This window comes from Budorcas taxicolor, chromosome 17, assembly GCF_023091745.1.
Source record: "Budorcas taxicolor isolate Tak-1 chromosome 17, Takin1.1, whole genome shotgun sequence".
In the NCBI taxonomy this organism is placed as follows: Eukaryota; Metazoa; Chordata; class Mammalia; order Artiodactyla; family Bovidae; genus Budorcas; species Budorcas taxicolor.
The window spans coordinates 36,938,154-36,953,140 of NC_068926.1; the positions used below are offsets into that span (position 1 = coordinate 36,938,154).

At 34.9% G+C, this 14,987-nt stretch overlaps 1 protein-coding gene across 1 annotated transcript in view; it reads left to right on the plus strand.

The window, feature by feature from the left end:
* The window catches only part of FSTL5 (follistatin like 5), an 858,755-nt gene that overhangs the window by 230,692 nt on the left and 613,076 nt on the right, over positions 1 to 14,987 (plus strand). Inside the window, exon 3 of the mRNA XM_052654835.1 lies at positions 12,494 to 12,742. Coding sequence (XP_052510795.1) covers positions 12,494 to 12,742 — 249 coding nt within the window. The remainder of the gene's footprint in view (positions 1 to 12,493; positions 12,743 to 14,987) is intronic.

The following is a 14,987-nucleotide window of genomic DNA, read 5'->3' on the forward strand; positions in this document are numbered from 1 at the left end:
TTGGGTCTTTTATTTTTCTGGAATTGTGCTTAGGCAGCATCATAAAGAAGAATGGCACCTAACTACTTAGCAAAATAAATACATTTCCATTGTTGTTGTTCAGTCACTAAGTCATACCAAACTCTTTGCAGCTCCATGGACTGCAGCATGCCAGGCTCCTCTGTCCTGCACTATGTCCCAGAGATTGCTCAGATTCATATCTATTGAGTTGGTGATGCTATCTCATCCTGTCATCCTTTGCCACCCCTTTTCCTCTTGCCTTTGATCTTTCCCAGCATCAAGCTCTTTTCCAATGAGTCAGCTCTTTGTACCAGGTGGCCAAAGTATTGGAGCTTCAGCAACAGTGCTTCAAATGAATATTCAGGGTTGATTTCCTTTAGGATTGATTGGTTTGATCTCCTTGCTGTCCAAGGGACTCTCGAAAATCTTCTCCAGCTCCTTATTTATGGTCCAACTCTCACATCTGTACATGACTACTGGAAAAATCATAGCTTTGACCATACAGACATTTGTCAGCAAAGAGATATGTCTGCTTTTCAATATGCTATCTAGGTTTATCATAGGTTTGTCACTCAAAATCTTTAATAACATTTGCTTTTAAATAACATAATGATGAAAAAATATTTTTATCTGGCCAAGTGTTTATCAAAAATATTACTCTAAGTTCTCAATTGACTAGAGAAGATATTAAAAGAAAAATACAGTCTTAGATGGAATTTTGAAAGATAAAATTAACAATAAAAGCTAGTTTGTACTTTGTTATCAAGATCATAAGTTGAAGTCAGAGGTTTGAGAGTGTTGCTTAAACTCTTTCAGTGTTCTACTGCTATAATCACAGTTCAGATGTGAAATAAGAATAACTCTTGTCATTTTATTTAGTTAGCTCAAATCTTCTAACTTCTTGAAGTGATACATCAAAACTCATTTGCCCTGGCAAAAACTAATTTGTATTAAACAGAAACTATAATTTGGATGGATGCAATAAAACTGAATCCCCAGCATTTTCTGTACTTACCTTCTTTTCTTCAAATTTATTTCTTTTAAGATAAATTTGAATGCAGAATTACATGAAGGTGCTTGTAGAAGTCCAATGGATTGTCTGAAATAAGATGGTATTGAAAGTTCCAAATTTGTTGAACTGTAGAGATGTGACCATTCAAACTGTTTCTCAGTAGCGGTGCCCCAGGCAAACTTACAGTCAAGCAGCCTTGTTTCAACCAACTTTACAAAATAGTACCAGGAAATAAATATTCCAGTTATTAAAGTTCATGAAAAGATCTCACTATGCTCAATCTTCTATAAGTTTGGAATATTCACTTGAATTATCACTTGTTTGAAGTTTGTGAGGGTCACATGTGTTTGTTAGAGTTTACAGTGTGTAACAAAAATTTTATTTTGGATTTATTGAAGAGATTTACAATTTTTCCATACATGGAAATTAAATGTTACCAATTTTTTTAAATATTTAAATCAAACTATCTAATGAACAAATGTGAGTTTACTCTTTTTTTTCCATATGAGGAAATTATTATCTATTGGATACTGTTGAAAATTTTAGGTGCATTATTTGAAAACACTTTTAAACACTCCAATAAACACATTTCCAAGAGCTATAATAATAACTAATGTTGTGAAAGTCTGTTCTTTATCTGCTCCAATGATTCTAAGCCAATATATTTTGCATGCCAAATCCATAGTTAATGATAATTCTTTAAAACTGTATTTATTAAAATATACACTATGCCAGGAACTTTCTGTACCTCATTTTACTTAATCCTCTCAACAACCATATGCTGCTATGATTTCTATTATTACCTCCACTTTATATATTGATTTAAATAATGCACAATTTCTCTTATCTTCTAGTTATATGGGGAAACTGAGGTGCAGTGACTTTAACTTGCCCACAATCACACTTGTAGTGACAGTTCGAATCCATAAAGGACTTTGATCTTAGAGTCCATTTTTATAAGTACTAACAGTGCAAAGAAAAAAAAAGAGATAAAATTTTAGGAAAAGGACAGGTTAGCAAATCTAAGGAGATCAGTCCTGGGTGTTCATTGGAAGGACTGATGCTGAAACTCCAATACTTTGGCCACCTTATGTGAAGAGTTGACTCATTGAAAAAGACCTTGACGCTGGGAGGGATTGGGGGCAGGAGAAGAAGGGGACGACCGAGGATGAGATGGCTGGATGGCATCACCGACTCAATGGACATGAGTTTGGGTGAACTCTGGGAGTTGTTGGTGATGGACAGGGAGGCCTGGCGTGCTGCGATTCATGGGGTTGCAAAGAGTCGGACACGACTGTGACTGAACTGAACTGAACTGAAGCTAAAAATAATGTTTCATCTTGTACAGTTGATGCTATCAGTTCAGTTCAGTTGCTCAGTCATGTCCAATTCTTTGGGACCCCTCAGACTGCAACACTGGAGGAGGAAATGGCAACCCACTCCAGTGTTCTTGCCTGGAGAATCCCAGGGATGGAGGAGCCTGGTGGGCTGCTGTCTATGGGGTCGCACAGAGTCGGACATAACTGAAGCGACTTAGCAGCAGCAGCAGCAGCAGCAGACTTCAGCACGCGAGGCTTCCCTGTCCATCCTGGAGATTTTTCAAACTCATGTCCATGGAGTCAGTGTTGCCATCCAATCGTCTCATCTTCTGTCTTCCCCTTCTTCTCCTACCTTCAATCTTTCCCAGTATCAGGGTCTTTTCCAGTGAGTCAGTTCTTCACATCAAGTGGCCAAAGTATTGGGGTTTCAGCATCAGTCTTTCCAGTGAATATTCAGGACTGATTTCTTCTAGGATTGACTGGCTTCATCCCCTTGCTGCCCAAGGGACTCTTGAGAGTCTTCTCCAACAACCCAGTTTAAAAGCATCTGTTCTTCGGCACTCAACTTTCTTCAAGGTTCAACTTGCACATCCGTACGTGACTATTGGAAAAACCATAGCTTTAACTAGATGGATATTTGTTGGGAAAGTAATGTCTCTGCTTTTTAATATGCTATCTAGATTGGTCATAGCTTTTCTTCCAAGGAGCAAGTATCTTTTAATTTCATGGCTGCAGTCACCATCTGCAGTGATTTTGAAGCCCAAGAAAATAGTCTGTCACTGTTTCCATTGTCTCCCCATATATTTGCCATGAAGTCATGGGACTGGATGCCATGATCTTTGTTTTATGAATGTTGAGTTTTAAGTCAACCTTTCACTTTCTCTTTCACTTTCATCAAGAGGCTCTTCAGTTCCTCTATGCTTTCTGCCATAAGGGTGGTATTAGCTTCATATCTGAGATTACTGATATTTCTAAATATATTTAGAGAAAGATTACTAAATATATTTCTCAAATTGCCTTTTATTAGAAACTGCTTTGCCAAGGATTGTTAAATGACGTAATTTGTTTGATGAGAGTAAATCTAAAGATGTTTTTTTCCTCTTATCTTACCATTTGAACATCTAGCTCAAGAAGATTGCAGCCTGGCTGAGGTCAGACTAATAGCAAAGAAAAGCAAAGACTATAATCCTATTCTCTGTCCCCAAATCTGTTGTTCTTTTTTAACAAATCAAAGTTAGCATAATACTTGAATTTTTACTGTAACATTATGCACTTTGATGAGACAATTGACACCTCAAATAACTTGGTGCTCTAAAACAGTTTTGCTTATGGGTTAGTTAGCTCATCAAAATTTGTTTCTTTTTTCCTCCTGTTGTTACTGATTTAAATCCAGCATCAAACATTATTCATACTCTGTGTATCCCTTACATTTCTTTGAAGCTCCTAAGCCATTTCTCAGATATAACCTCAACTATGCCATGACATAAAATATATGAGCTCTTACCTGATATTATCCATCTCACACACTTTTGTGTCTCTAAACATGCCCCAAAATTGTTGCCTCTTTCCTGGGGCCCAAATTCTGCTTTATGTCCTTTGTCAGCAACTAGTAAAAATATCTATGTCTGCTTTTTTTTGTCTATTCTGTAGCATCTAATACAGTACCTTGCACATGAAAATAACATATTTTACTAAAGTTTATTTCAACCTAGACCTGCTCTATTTAAGTACCTATTTGATGAAATGTATATTATGTAAAACAATTGAGAATTGCACCATAATTGAGAAGATCATGTTTAGAATTATGTTGAATGATTTTGCTTTACATATGGTATCTTTTGTGTTTTGTTTCAGTTCTGTTTATTTTAAAACTGAGAAATCATTATAATGCCCTGAAGATATAGAAGCTATAAAATAATGTGCTTGCTAAATATACAACATTTTTTGGGGAAAAAATGTTATTCTATTAAGTTGTGAGATAGCAGGATGTAAGTACTTGAGTAAAATTCATTTAGTGTGCTATCTGACAGAGTATATTTAAAAGAAATCTTTGACATGTTGATCAGATTAAATTGATTTAATCTCAGCTGATACTTAAGTTCAGCATTAGTCATGGATAATTACTGTCAGAAAGAATATGTTCTAGCTATTCATTTACATAATGTGAGCTTTCTTTTGAATTGCATATGAATTAATTAAATTTCCTTTAATTGTAGCAGCTATATGCAACACACAGCTTCTAGCTAGTGTAAGACAGTTCATTAACTTCTAGAAAATGGCCTATTGGCCATTCTAACACAAATCTCTGAACTGGAGTATAGGCAAAAAGGAAAAATTGAAGAGGGAGCATCAGGGAAAGAGACTCATTGACCTAAATATATCATAAATGACCTCATTTATAGCAGAGCATTCCTTCTTCTTCAGAAACTGTACTGGTAGGATAGTCACCTCAGTTTGTGACCAAAATGCAAAATAATATCTTGACCCTGTTGACCTTAAACTTATTTTTGGATTTTTTTAAAAGGAAATAAAACAATTTATTGGTAAATTATAAACTATTTCATAGCAAAAAAAAAAAAAACACAACAAATTGTTAGTAAGATGGTAAATAAATAAAGAAAATATAAGTTGTAAAACTATACAAATACAACTACATGAGTCAAATACCTGTGTTATAATGACAACCCCATTTGGACTCTAAAAGCTTGACAATAGGCCTAAGTACTGGTAGAAATATAAGGTAAAAGTTTTGAAAATGAAATTGTTCATTATTTTACAGTTGTTTGACACAACTATAAGTTTTCTTTTCTTAATGTGTTACATTGAACAATAAAAAAGCAATTATGTAAAATTAGAAAAATTTGGCCAATATTATATCCAATTACCTAATCAATTGTGTTCATTTTATCATCTGATTTTATCTGGTTTTAATCATGACTAAAGTCATACCAAAGAAAAAGAAATAAAGGAAGGCAAAGTGTTTGTCTGAGGAGGCTTTACAAATAGCTGAAGAAAGAAGAGACGCAAAAGGCAAGAGTGAAAGGGAAAGATATAGCCGAGTGAAAGGGAAAGATATAGCCAAGTGAATACAGAGTTCCAGAGAATAGCAAGGAGAGATACGATGTTCTTAAATGAACAGTACAAAGAAATAGAGAAAAATAGAATGGAAAACACTAGAGGTATCTTCAAGAAAATTGGAGATATCAAGGGAACATTTCATGCAATAAAACACAGAAATTGTAAGGACTTAACAGAAGCAGAAGAGATTAAGAAGAGGTGGCAAGAATACATAGAAGATCTATACAAGAAAATTTTAATGACCAGGATAACCATGATGGTTTGGTCAGACACCTAAGCTGGACATCGTGAAGTGTGAAGTCAAGTGGGTCTTAGGAAGCATTACTATGAACAAAGCTAGTGAAATTGATAGAATTTCAGTTGAGCTATTTAAAATTTTAAAAGCTGATGCTGTTAAAGTGTTGCACTCAATATGCCAGCAATTTTAGAAAACTCAGCAGTGACCTCAGGACTAAAAAAGGGCAGTTTTCATTCCAATCCCAAAGAAGAGCAATGTCAAAGAATGTTCAAACTACTCTGCAATTGTGCTAATTTCTCATATTAGCAACATTATGATTAAAATTCTTCAAGCTAGGCTTCAGCAGTCATGAAGTAAGAAATTCCCAATGCACAAGCTGGATTTCAAAGAGTTAGAGGAACCAGAGATCAGATTGTCAATATTCACTTGATCTTGGAGAAATCAAGGTAATTCCAGAAAAACATCTACTTCTATTTGTTTTTATTATGTTAAACTCCTTAACTGTGTGGATCACAATAAACTGTGGAAAATTCTTAGTGATGAGAGTACCAGCCTACTGTGTCCTGACAAACCTGTATGTGGGCCAAGAAGTAACAGAATAGAAAAAAAAAACAAAAAACTAAATGCCTAAAAACTGGGAAAGGAGTAAGACAAGGCTGTATATTGTCACGCAGTTTATTTAATTTATATCCAAAATACATCATGCAAAATGCTGGGCTGGATGAATCATGAGCTGTTATCAAGATTGCTGGGAAAAATATCAGCTACCTCAGATATGCAGATGATACCACTCTAATGGCAGAAAGGAAAGAGGAACTAACGAGTCTCTTGATGAGGGTCAAAGAGATGAGTGAAAATTCTGGTTTGAAACTCAACATTCAAAAAACTAAGATCATGAAATCTGGTCCCATCACTTCTTGACAAATAGAACTGGAAAATGTGGATGCAGTGACAGATTTTATTTTCTTTGGCTCCAAAATCATTGTGGACAGTGACTGCATCTACGAAATTAAAAGGATATTTACTCCTTGGAAGAAAAGCTATGACAAACCTAGAGACGGTACTAAAAAACAGAGACATCACGTTGCCAGCAAAGTCCCATATAGTCAAAGCTATAGCTTTTCTAGGAGTCATGTACAGATGTGAGAGTTGGACCATAAAGAAAGCTGAGTTCTGAAGAATTAATGATGCCAAATTGTGGTGTTGGAGAAGATTCTTGAGAGTCTCTTGGACAGCAAGGAGATCAAACAAGTCAATCCTAAAGGAAATCTGCCCTCAGTATTCTTTAGAAGGACTGATGCTGAAGCCAGAGCTTCAGTAATTTGGCCACCTGGTGAAAACAGCCAACTCATTGGAAAAGACCCTGATACTGGAAAAGATTGAAGGCAAAAGTGGAAAGGGGTGGCAGAGGATGAGATGATTAGATAGCATCACTGACTCAATGAACATGAATTTGAGCAAACTCCAGGAGATAGAGGAGGAGAGAGGAGCTTGGCATGCTACAGTCCATGCTGTTGCAAAAAGTGAGACACAACTTAGAGACTGAATATCAACAACAATAATGACATAAACTTACCATTTTTAAACTTGAGAACATTTCATAAGTGTTTTTTTAGTCTTTAGGTTTTTATTTATTTTATCTAGCAAGTAGGATTTCATTAAGTCAAAGACCCAAAAATTTGATCACAGAAACAAAATTATCATCACCTGGAAAATTAGAAATATAAATTTGGGGTTCAATTTCATATATATTTAGTCAGAAACTCTAAACTCAAGGTTCAATCTATTCCATGAAACTTCTCTAGGCCGTTACAAGATGCCAAACTTCAAGAAGTATGATTTAAATTTATTTTCCAAAATATACTAAATATTTCAGAGCCATCAGTTAGTCAAAATAATATTATATTGGAAAGCTTGATTCAATCAATCCTTTTTTCTTATCTTTTGTTATAAATGTCTTTGAATATTTTATCAAAAAGTTTTAGTATGGTATTATAGTATAATTAATATAAAGTTTCTTTCAAGAAGATTTGTTCCAATTTACACTGGTATCAAAAATATAAATTATTCCTTTAATTATACTTCTGATAGTATTGGTCCTTTTTTAATTTCAATTTTTTTAAATTCCATTTGCAATTACTTATATTATGAAAATAAAAAATACTTCAAGCTTTTATTTATAAAAACTAATAAATCAATTATTTAAATGCTTATTTATGTATCTCTTCTTGTGAATATTAGTTTTTTAAAACTAGTAAATTAACTTTTAAAGGGAGTTTTACATGTCAGACCTTTTTCAAATGAAATGTACTTGATTTATAATGTTATATTAGTTTCAGGTGAACAGCATTGTGAAATTTATATTTTCATATTTATTTATATCAAGTATTATCTAATTTACTCACTGATGATGCTGTTTTTAAATATAATGTCCTATTATATGTATTCCAACTCTTATAATGTGTCTTATCCTTAAGGAAAGTTATGACCAACCCACAGCATATTAAAAAGCAGAGACATTACTTTGTCAACAAAGGTCCATCTAGTCAAGGCTATGGTTTCTCCAGTAGTCATGTATGGATGTGGAGTTGAACTATAAAGAAAGCTGAGTGCCGAAGAACTGATGCTTTTGAACTGTGATGTTGGAGAAGACTCTTGAGAGTACCTTGGGCTGCAAGGAGATCCAACCAGTCCATCCTAAAGGAGATCAGTCCTAGGTGTTCACTGGAAGGACTGATGTTGAGGCTGAAACTCCAATACTTTGGCCACCTGATGCGAAGACCTTACTCATTTGAAAAGACCCTGATGCTAGGAAAGATTTAGGGCAGGAGGAGAAGGGGATGACAAAGGATGAGATGGTTGGATGGCATCACGGACTCATTGAACACAAGTTTGGGTGAAATTCAGGAGTTGGTGATGGACAGAGAGGTCTGGCGTGCTGCCGTTCATGGGGTCACAAAGAGTCAGACAGGGCTGAGTGACTGAACTGAATGTCATTGTTTTCTTATTAATTTTCTGTCTGGATGATCTGTCTATTGATAAAAGACTGATAAAATATAAAGTCCCCTATAATTATTTTATTGTTGTCAATTTCTTGCTTTATTCTTGTTTATTGCTGCTTTATATATTTAAGCACTCATATTTAGTTGAATTTATATTTTAAAATGCTATACCTTTTTATTGTATTGATTCCTTTATCCTTATATGTCTTTCTTTGTCTTTTATTATAAACTTTGTTTAAAAGTCCACTTTAAAATAGAAAGCCTATCTAGAATATTTTTGTTTCCATTTCCATGGGATATATTTTTCCATACCTCACTTTCAGTTTTTTTGTGTCTTTAGCTCTAAACTGATTATCTTGTAAGCAGCATAGATGGGTCTTATTTTTGCTGCTGTTGTCCTTTTTTTAACTCAATCTGCTCTCCTTTATATTTTGATTGGATCATTTATTCTATTGACATTTAAAGTGATTATTGATATGCATGTAATTACTGTCACTTTGTTATTTATTTTCTGAATTTTGCTTTTGCTTTAGTTCCTTTTTTTCCTTTGTCTCTTCTCTGTTGTTTGATGTTTTTCCTCAGTGTTATATTTGTGTTCTGTTCTGTTTGGAGTTTTTGTATATTTATTTTGTGTGTGTGTAATTTATTGTAGGTTTTTGTTTTGTGATTACCATAAAGGTCATATATGTTAACCTATAACTATATCCGGTCCCATCACTTCATGGGAAATAGATGGGGAAACAGTAGAAACAGTGTCAGACTTTATTTTTTGGGGCTCCAAAATCACTGCAGATGGTGACTGTAGCCATGAAATTAAAAGACACTTACTCCTTGGAAGAAAAGTTATAACCAACCTAGATAGTATATTCAAAAGCAGAGACATTACTTTGCCGACTAAGGTGCATCTAGTCAAGGCTATGGTTTTTCCTGTGGTCATGTATGGATGTGAGAGTTGGACTATAAAGAAGACTGAGTGCCGAAGAATTGATGCGTTTGAATTGTGGTGTTGGAGAAGACTCTTGAGAGTCCCTTGGACTGCACGGAGATCCAACCAGTTCGTTCTGAAGGAGATCAGCCCTGGGATTTCTTTGGAAGGAATGATGCTAAAGCTGAAGCTCCAGTACTTTGGCCACCTCATGCAAACTGTTGACTCATTGGAAAAGACTCTGATGCTGGGAGGGATTGGGGCAGGAGGAGAGGGGGACGACCGAGGATGAGATGGCTGGATGGCATCATGGGCTCGATGGATGTGAGTCTGAGTGAACTCCGGGAGATGGTGATGGACAGGGAGGCCTGGCGTGCTGCAGTTCATGGGGTCACAAAGAGTCGGACATGACTGAGCGATTGAACTGAACTGAACTGATAACTATATCTACTTGATTTACCATGATAGTCATTTAAATACAAATATGTTCTTAAACTTCTATATTTTTTATTCCCTACATACATAGTATACTTTTTGAGTTCATATTTTACTTCTTAATGTCTATCCCTAACTGTTTATTGTAGCTATAGTTGATTGTATAACTTTGGTCTTTTAACTTTTATACTACATTATTTAAGTGCTAGATCCACAGCCTTTACTATGTACTTGACTTTTCTACTGGGGATTTTAACCACCTTATAATTTCTTATTGCCTTTTCTTTTTCACTTAAAGGAGACTTCAATACTTCTTGTAAGATCAGTTTAATATTGATCAATTCTTTTAACATTTTTGTGTCTAAGAAATTCTTTACCTCTCCTTCAATTCTGAATGATAACCTTTCTGGGTAGAGCGTCTTGGGTTTTTCCTTTCACCACTTTGAATATTTGCCATTCCATTCTTGCCTGAAAAGTTTCTGCAGAGATATGAGCTGATAACCTTATGAGACTCCCCTTTTCTGTGACTCTTTGCTTTTCTCTTTGCCATTTATGATAAAGGGACTGCCCCTGTCCCTCTCCAGTAGCATAGGCTGGCATGAGACTCATGAGCTGGCAATGACTGCTTTCACACTGGTCAGAGGCAGGGCTGGAGTCTGCACTGGATCATTTCCTTCCAAATGTTTGCACTTTCATTGCTTAGTGGGGAATAGGAACAAGATGGGCTAGAGCAGGAGGCCATGCAGGCTGGGAATGGGCAGAAGTCTTGGCAGACTCACCAGAACCTCAGGGAGTTTCAATCTGCTGCCTCCATGTAACCAGGAGTAAGTCTGTGTGTATATTCCTTAAGTAGGGAGTCTTGGTTTCTGACAGCCCTCTGGTAAGCCCCACTGGTTTTCAAACAAGCTAAGAGAGCTAACCTCCTATTGGACCCTGGGCTGGGGTACCTAATATGTAGCTTGATTCCCTTGCTCCCCAGGGAGAATTCCCCAAACTTGTGATATTCATTCTTCTGTATTCTCAGATAGGGATGTGGATTCGTGACTGATCCCTGCTCCTTCTTTCCTATCAGATGCTTTTTGCATCTTTGTTTATAGCCTTGCTGTAGAAGAGTTCTTCTGGTAGTTCCAGGTAGATTTCAGCAAGAGTCTTTTCAATGTATACTTAGTTTGATGTGTTTGTGTTGGATGGTGAGCCCAGGTGCCTCCTAATCTGCTATCTTGATCTCTCCCTCACAAGCCCTTTAATCTTGATAACCCTTTGAGGATATACTATAATCCCCATTTTTCAGATGAGGAAACCAAGTTATAGATGTATTAGGTACCCAACCAAGGTATGGTTTCATGGAGTGTAGACTCCCAGACTCCTCTTTTCATTGGATTTTTCCAGGCAAGAATTCTGGAGTGGTTTGCCATTTCCTCCTCGAAGGGATGTTCCTGATCCAAGGATTGAAACCACATCTCCTTAATTGCAGGCAGATACCTTTCCATTGAGTCACAGGGTTTACAACCTCTCAAAACTTTTATTGTTTTCCATGTATGTGTCAGCAGTGGTAAATATATCTACACATATTTACACATATGTATATATGTGAATATATATTATTCCTTGATATATATTTTTTCTATATATACATATTTATATAGATAGACACATAGACATGTATGTACACTTCACTTTTTTTCAGTCACATAATGTTCTCAGATTTACCTAATAAAAGTCTAAGAATGAAATTGCTTAGTTTGGTTTCACTGCAAGACTGCTAGATTCTCCTGTTTTTGAGGTAGATGTAGATTGTTAGATTAAACAAGTAACAACATAATAAAATTCTTCATGATTTGTTCATTTAGTCATGAAATGGATCAGTGATCACCAAGCGGCAAAGGTCGAAACAAGAAAGGATCAGATGTTAGAACCCGAAAGTTTTCAAGACACTTTTTCTCATTCCTATTCTCTCCTATTTCCCACTTTACATACATACGTTTCCTTTCTCCCAGCAGAATTCTGCTAATATAAACGCTGGCATTTGTTAAATATTTCCCATATGCCAGGACTGTGTGTCCTGTGGATCAGTACATGTTTTACTTAGTACAACTCTAGGAGATGGTCTATACTATCAACCTCGTATTATGGATGGGATAATTTAGCACAAGGAAGTAAATTTTCCAAGGGCGTAAAGCTAGAAAATTTGAGTTCAGCAGTTTAAATTCAGAGCCCTTGTCTTTAAGGACTGTAATACTCATTGAGTAGGGAGGTGAGAGCTCAAGGAGAAAAGTGGAAGAAGGGGACAATATCAAGGGTATTTTTTTTGTGTGTCTGGTTCTGATAAAAATCCCTCCTCTTAAGAACAACTGAACCCTGATTATATTATATTTCCCTTAGACTTATTTTATCCGAATCCTTTGAAACTTTGATATCAGCATATTATTTGGATACATAAATCTATAAATCCAAGTGATTTTCTTTCTTTTTTTTTGTCTACAGGAATTCTGATTCAGGATGGCTCTTTGGGATCTTGTGAAAACAAATACTGTGGTTTGGGAAGGCACTGTGTTCTCAGCAGAGAGACAGGGCAGGCAGAATGTGCCTGTATGGAACTTTGCAGTCGGCACTACAAACCTGTGTGTGGATCTGATGGGGAATTCTATGAAAACCACTGTGAGGTCCACAGAGCTGCTTGCCTGAAGAAACACAAGATTACCATTGTCCACAATGAAGACTGCTTCTTCAAAGGTAAATGCAGTGTGGGCCTAAAGTGCCACCTTTCTCTATTTCTTCCTTCTTCTTACCTAGTGCCCTTAAATTTAAACTCTAGCATCACTAACTGAAAGTCTTTTAAAAAAGAGAGAAATATAGGCTAAAGACACTTGTGATTAGTAAATGAATAGAAATTTGTCTGAATACAATTCTGAATCCATTATGAGAACAACGCTGGCCAAAATATGACTCAAAATTTAATATAGCTTACAGCATTGCACCATATGGCTTCCCAATCATGGCAGTTTTCTTAGGGACACAGAGTGGCCAATTCAGTCAACAAGCCAATTCCACCCAGTGAAATGCACCTGGAGTGAAACTGAGAGAAGAGTGAATGCCAAGCCATCCTGTGGTAACATCTCATTCCTTCCTGATTAAAAACGATGCCTACAGTATACACCACCTATTTCAAATTACAGAGAACTGGTAAATGCCCACTGAAATAGCTATGAAGAACTCATACTAAACCCAATTAGTAAATATGAGATGACAATAATTTAAAATTAAAAGTTAGCAGTATTTACTTCCATGGTACTAAAAATCATTGGGAACTATTTATGGAAAAGTACTGCTGAATTAGTAATTTGACAAATTATTTTAACATGCTAGATAAATAAATATATAAATATCTTTAATATCTTTCATTTATTTATAAATATATTTCTTATTTATTTATACTAGAAAGAATATTTATTTATTAATAGTCATAACCCAGACTGAAATTTTGAAATGTTAAGCATATAGAACTGCCATCATTCAAAAAGGTCAGTGATCAATTTGATTTCTAATCTTAAATGGGTTCCACTCCCAAACTCTCAGAGTGCTGCCAAAGTAATTTTATACTTAAAAGCTTGTGTGATATTTTAATTATTAGCTTAAATTTATAGTATCACACAATGTTGCTCGTGTACCCATGGATAAGTTTTTTTCTTTACAAACTTCATTGAATAAGTATTCAAATGCATTAAGATGGAAGGGTCTGTAGCCATTTTTCTACTAGAAGTCTTTTCATATAAATGAGATAAATTGTAAGAATAGTTTATTTAGCAAAGTGAACTCTTTGTGTTTTGACTACACAATTGATGATAGATTATCTTCTTTTACAGAAAGAATATCTAATCTATTTTATAGAAAGTTAAAATGAATTGTATTAATATTTTGCTTTAATCTTCATAAAAGAGTTTTTTTCTGTCAGCTTGAATTGAAAGTGAAAATTTTAGTATTCCACAGACACATGATACAGAGCTGTGTAAATAATATGCAATTAAGTTAACTTAGAATCATTCTAACACTGAAGTTTTGTCTAATTGACAACCAGCAATTGATAATATGGAATCAAATGAAATTAAATATCATGAAGTGAGAAAAAAATTTGCTATATTTAATATTCTGCTTTATTACTGGAAGCTTAGGCATAATACTACTCAATATGTAAATCAACATGGAAATAAATGAACTGGATATAACCTGGAATGTTAAACAATGGTTTGAAAAGCTTTTGTTCTTCAGACTTATACTAAGCACATTTATTCAATCTATGATTGCGTCAAAATTTATTGTCATCATATTTAGTATTACAATTTAATTTATATTAACTGGGTGAGTTACCAGGGGTTAATACATTACCTAGGTCTCAGAATTTGTCAGTCTTCTGTTTGTTGATTTGTTTTGGTGTTTTGCCCTATATATACATATATATATATATATATAACTCTTAATAACTCATAATAATAGCTCACGGGGTCACGCAGAGTCGGACATGACTGAAGTGACTTAGCAGTAGCATAACTTAACAGAAAGGAAGTAAATAATCTATAATAAAACAATAAATTGCTTGTGCTATTAGTGCACAATTGACCAAACTTTGGACATAAGAAAGATTCCATGGAGCTGGAGGCCTAATATCATGATGACTAAAATTAATTCTTGTAATTGTGGATTATATTTTCTGTGCAATTTCAGCAATTTATATTGTTTCAAATAATGACCTAAAGGAAGGAGCAAGTCAAAATATTATGTTCAATGGCTGCTAACAATTCATATTTAATTATTTTCAAATAGAAAAATATCAAAACATAATTCCTCATTAAATTATTTATTACTTTTACTTATTTATTTTTTTTTTAAATTGATGGATACTTGCTTTACAGAATTTTGTTGTTTTCTGGCAAACCTCAACATGAATCAGCCATAGGTGTACATATATCCCCTCCCTTTTGAG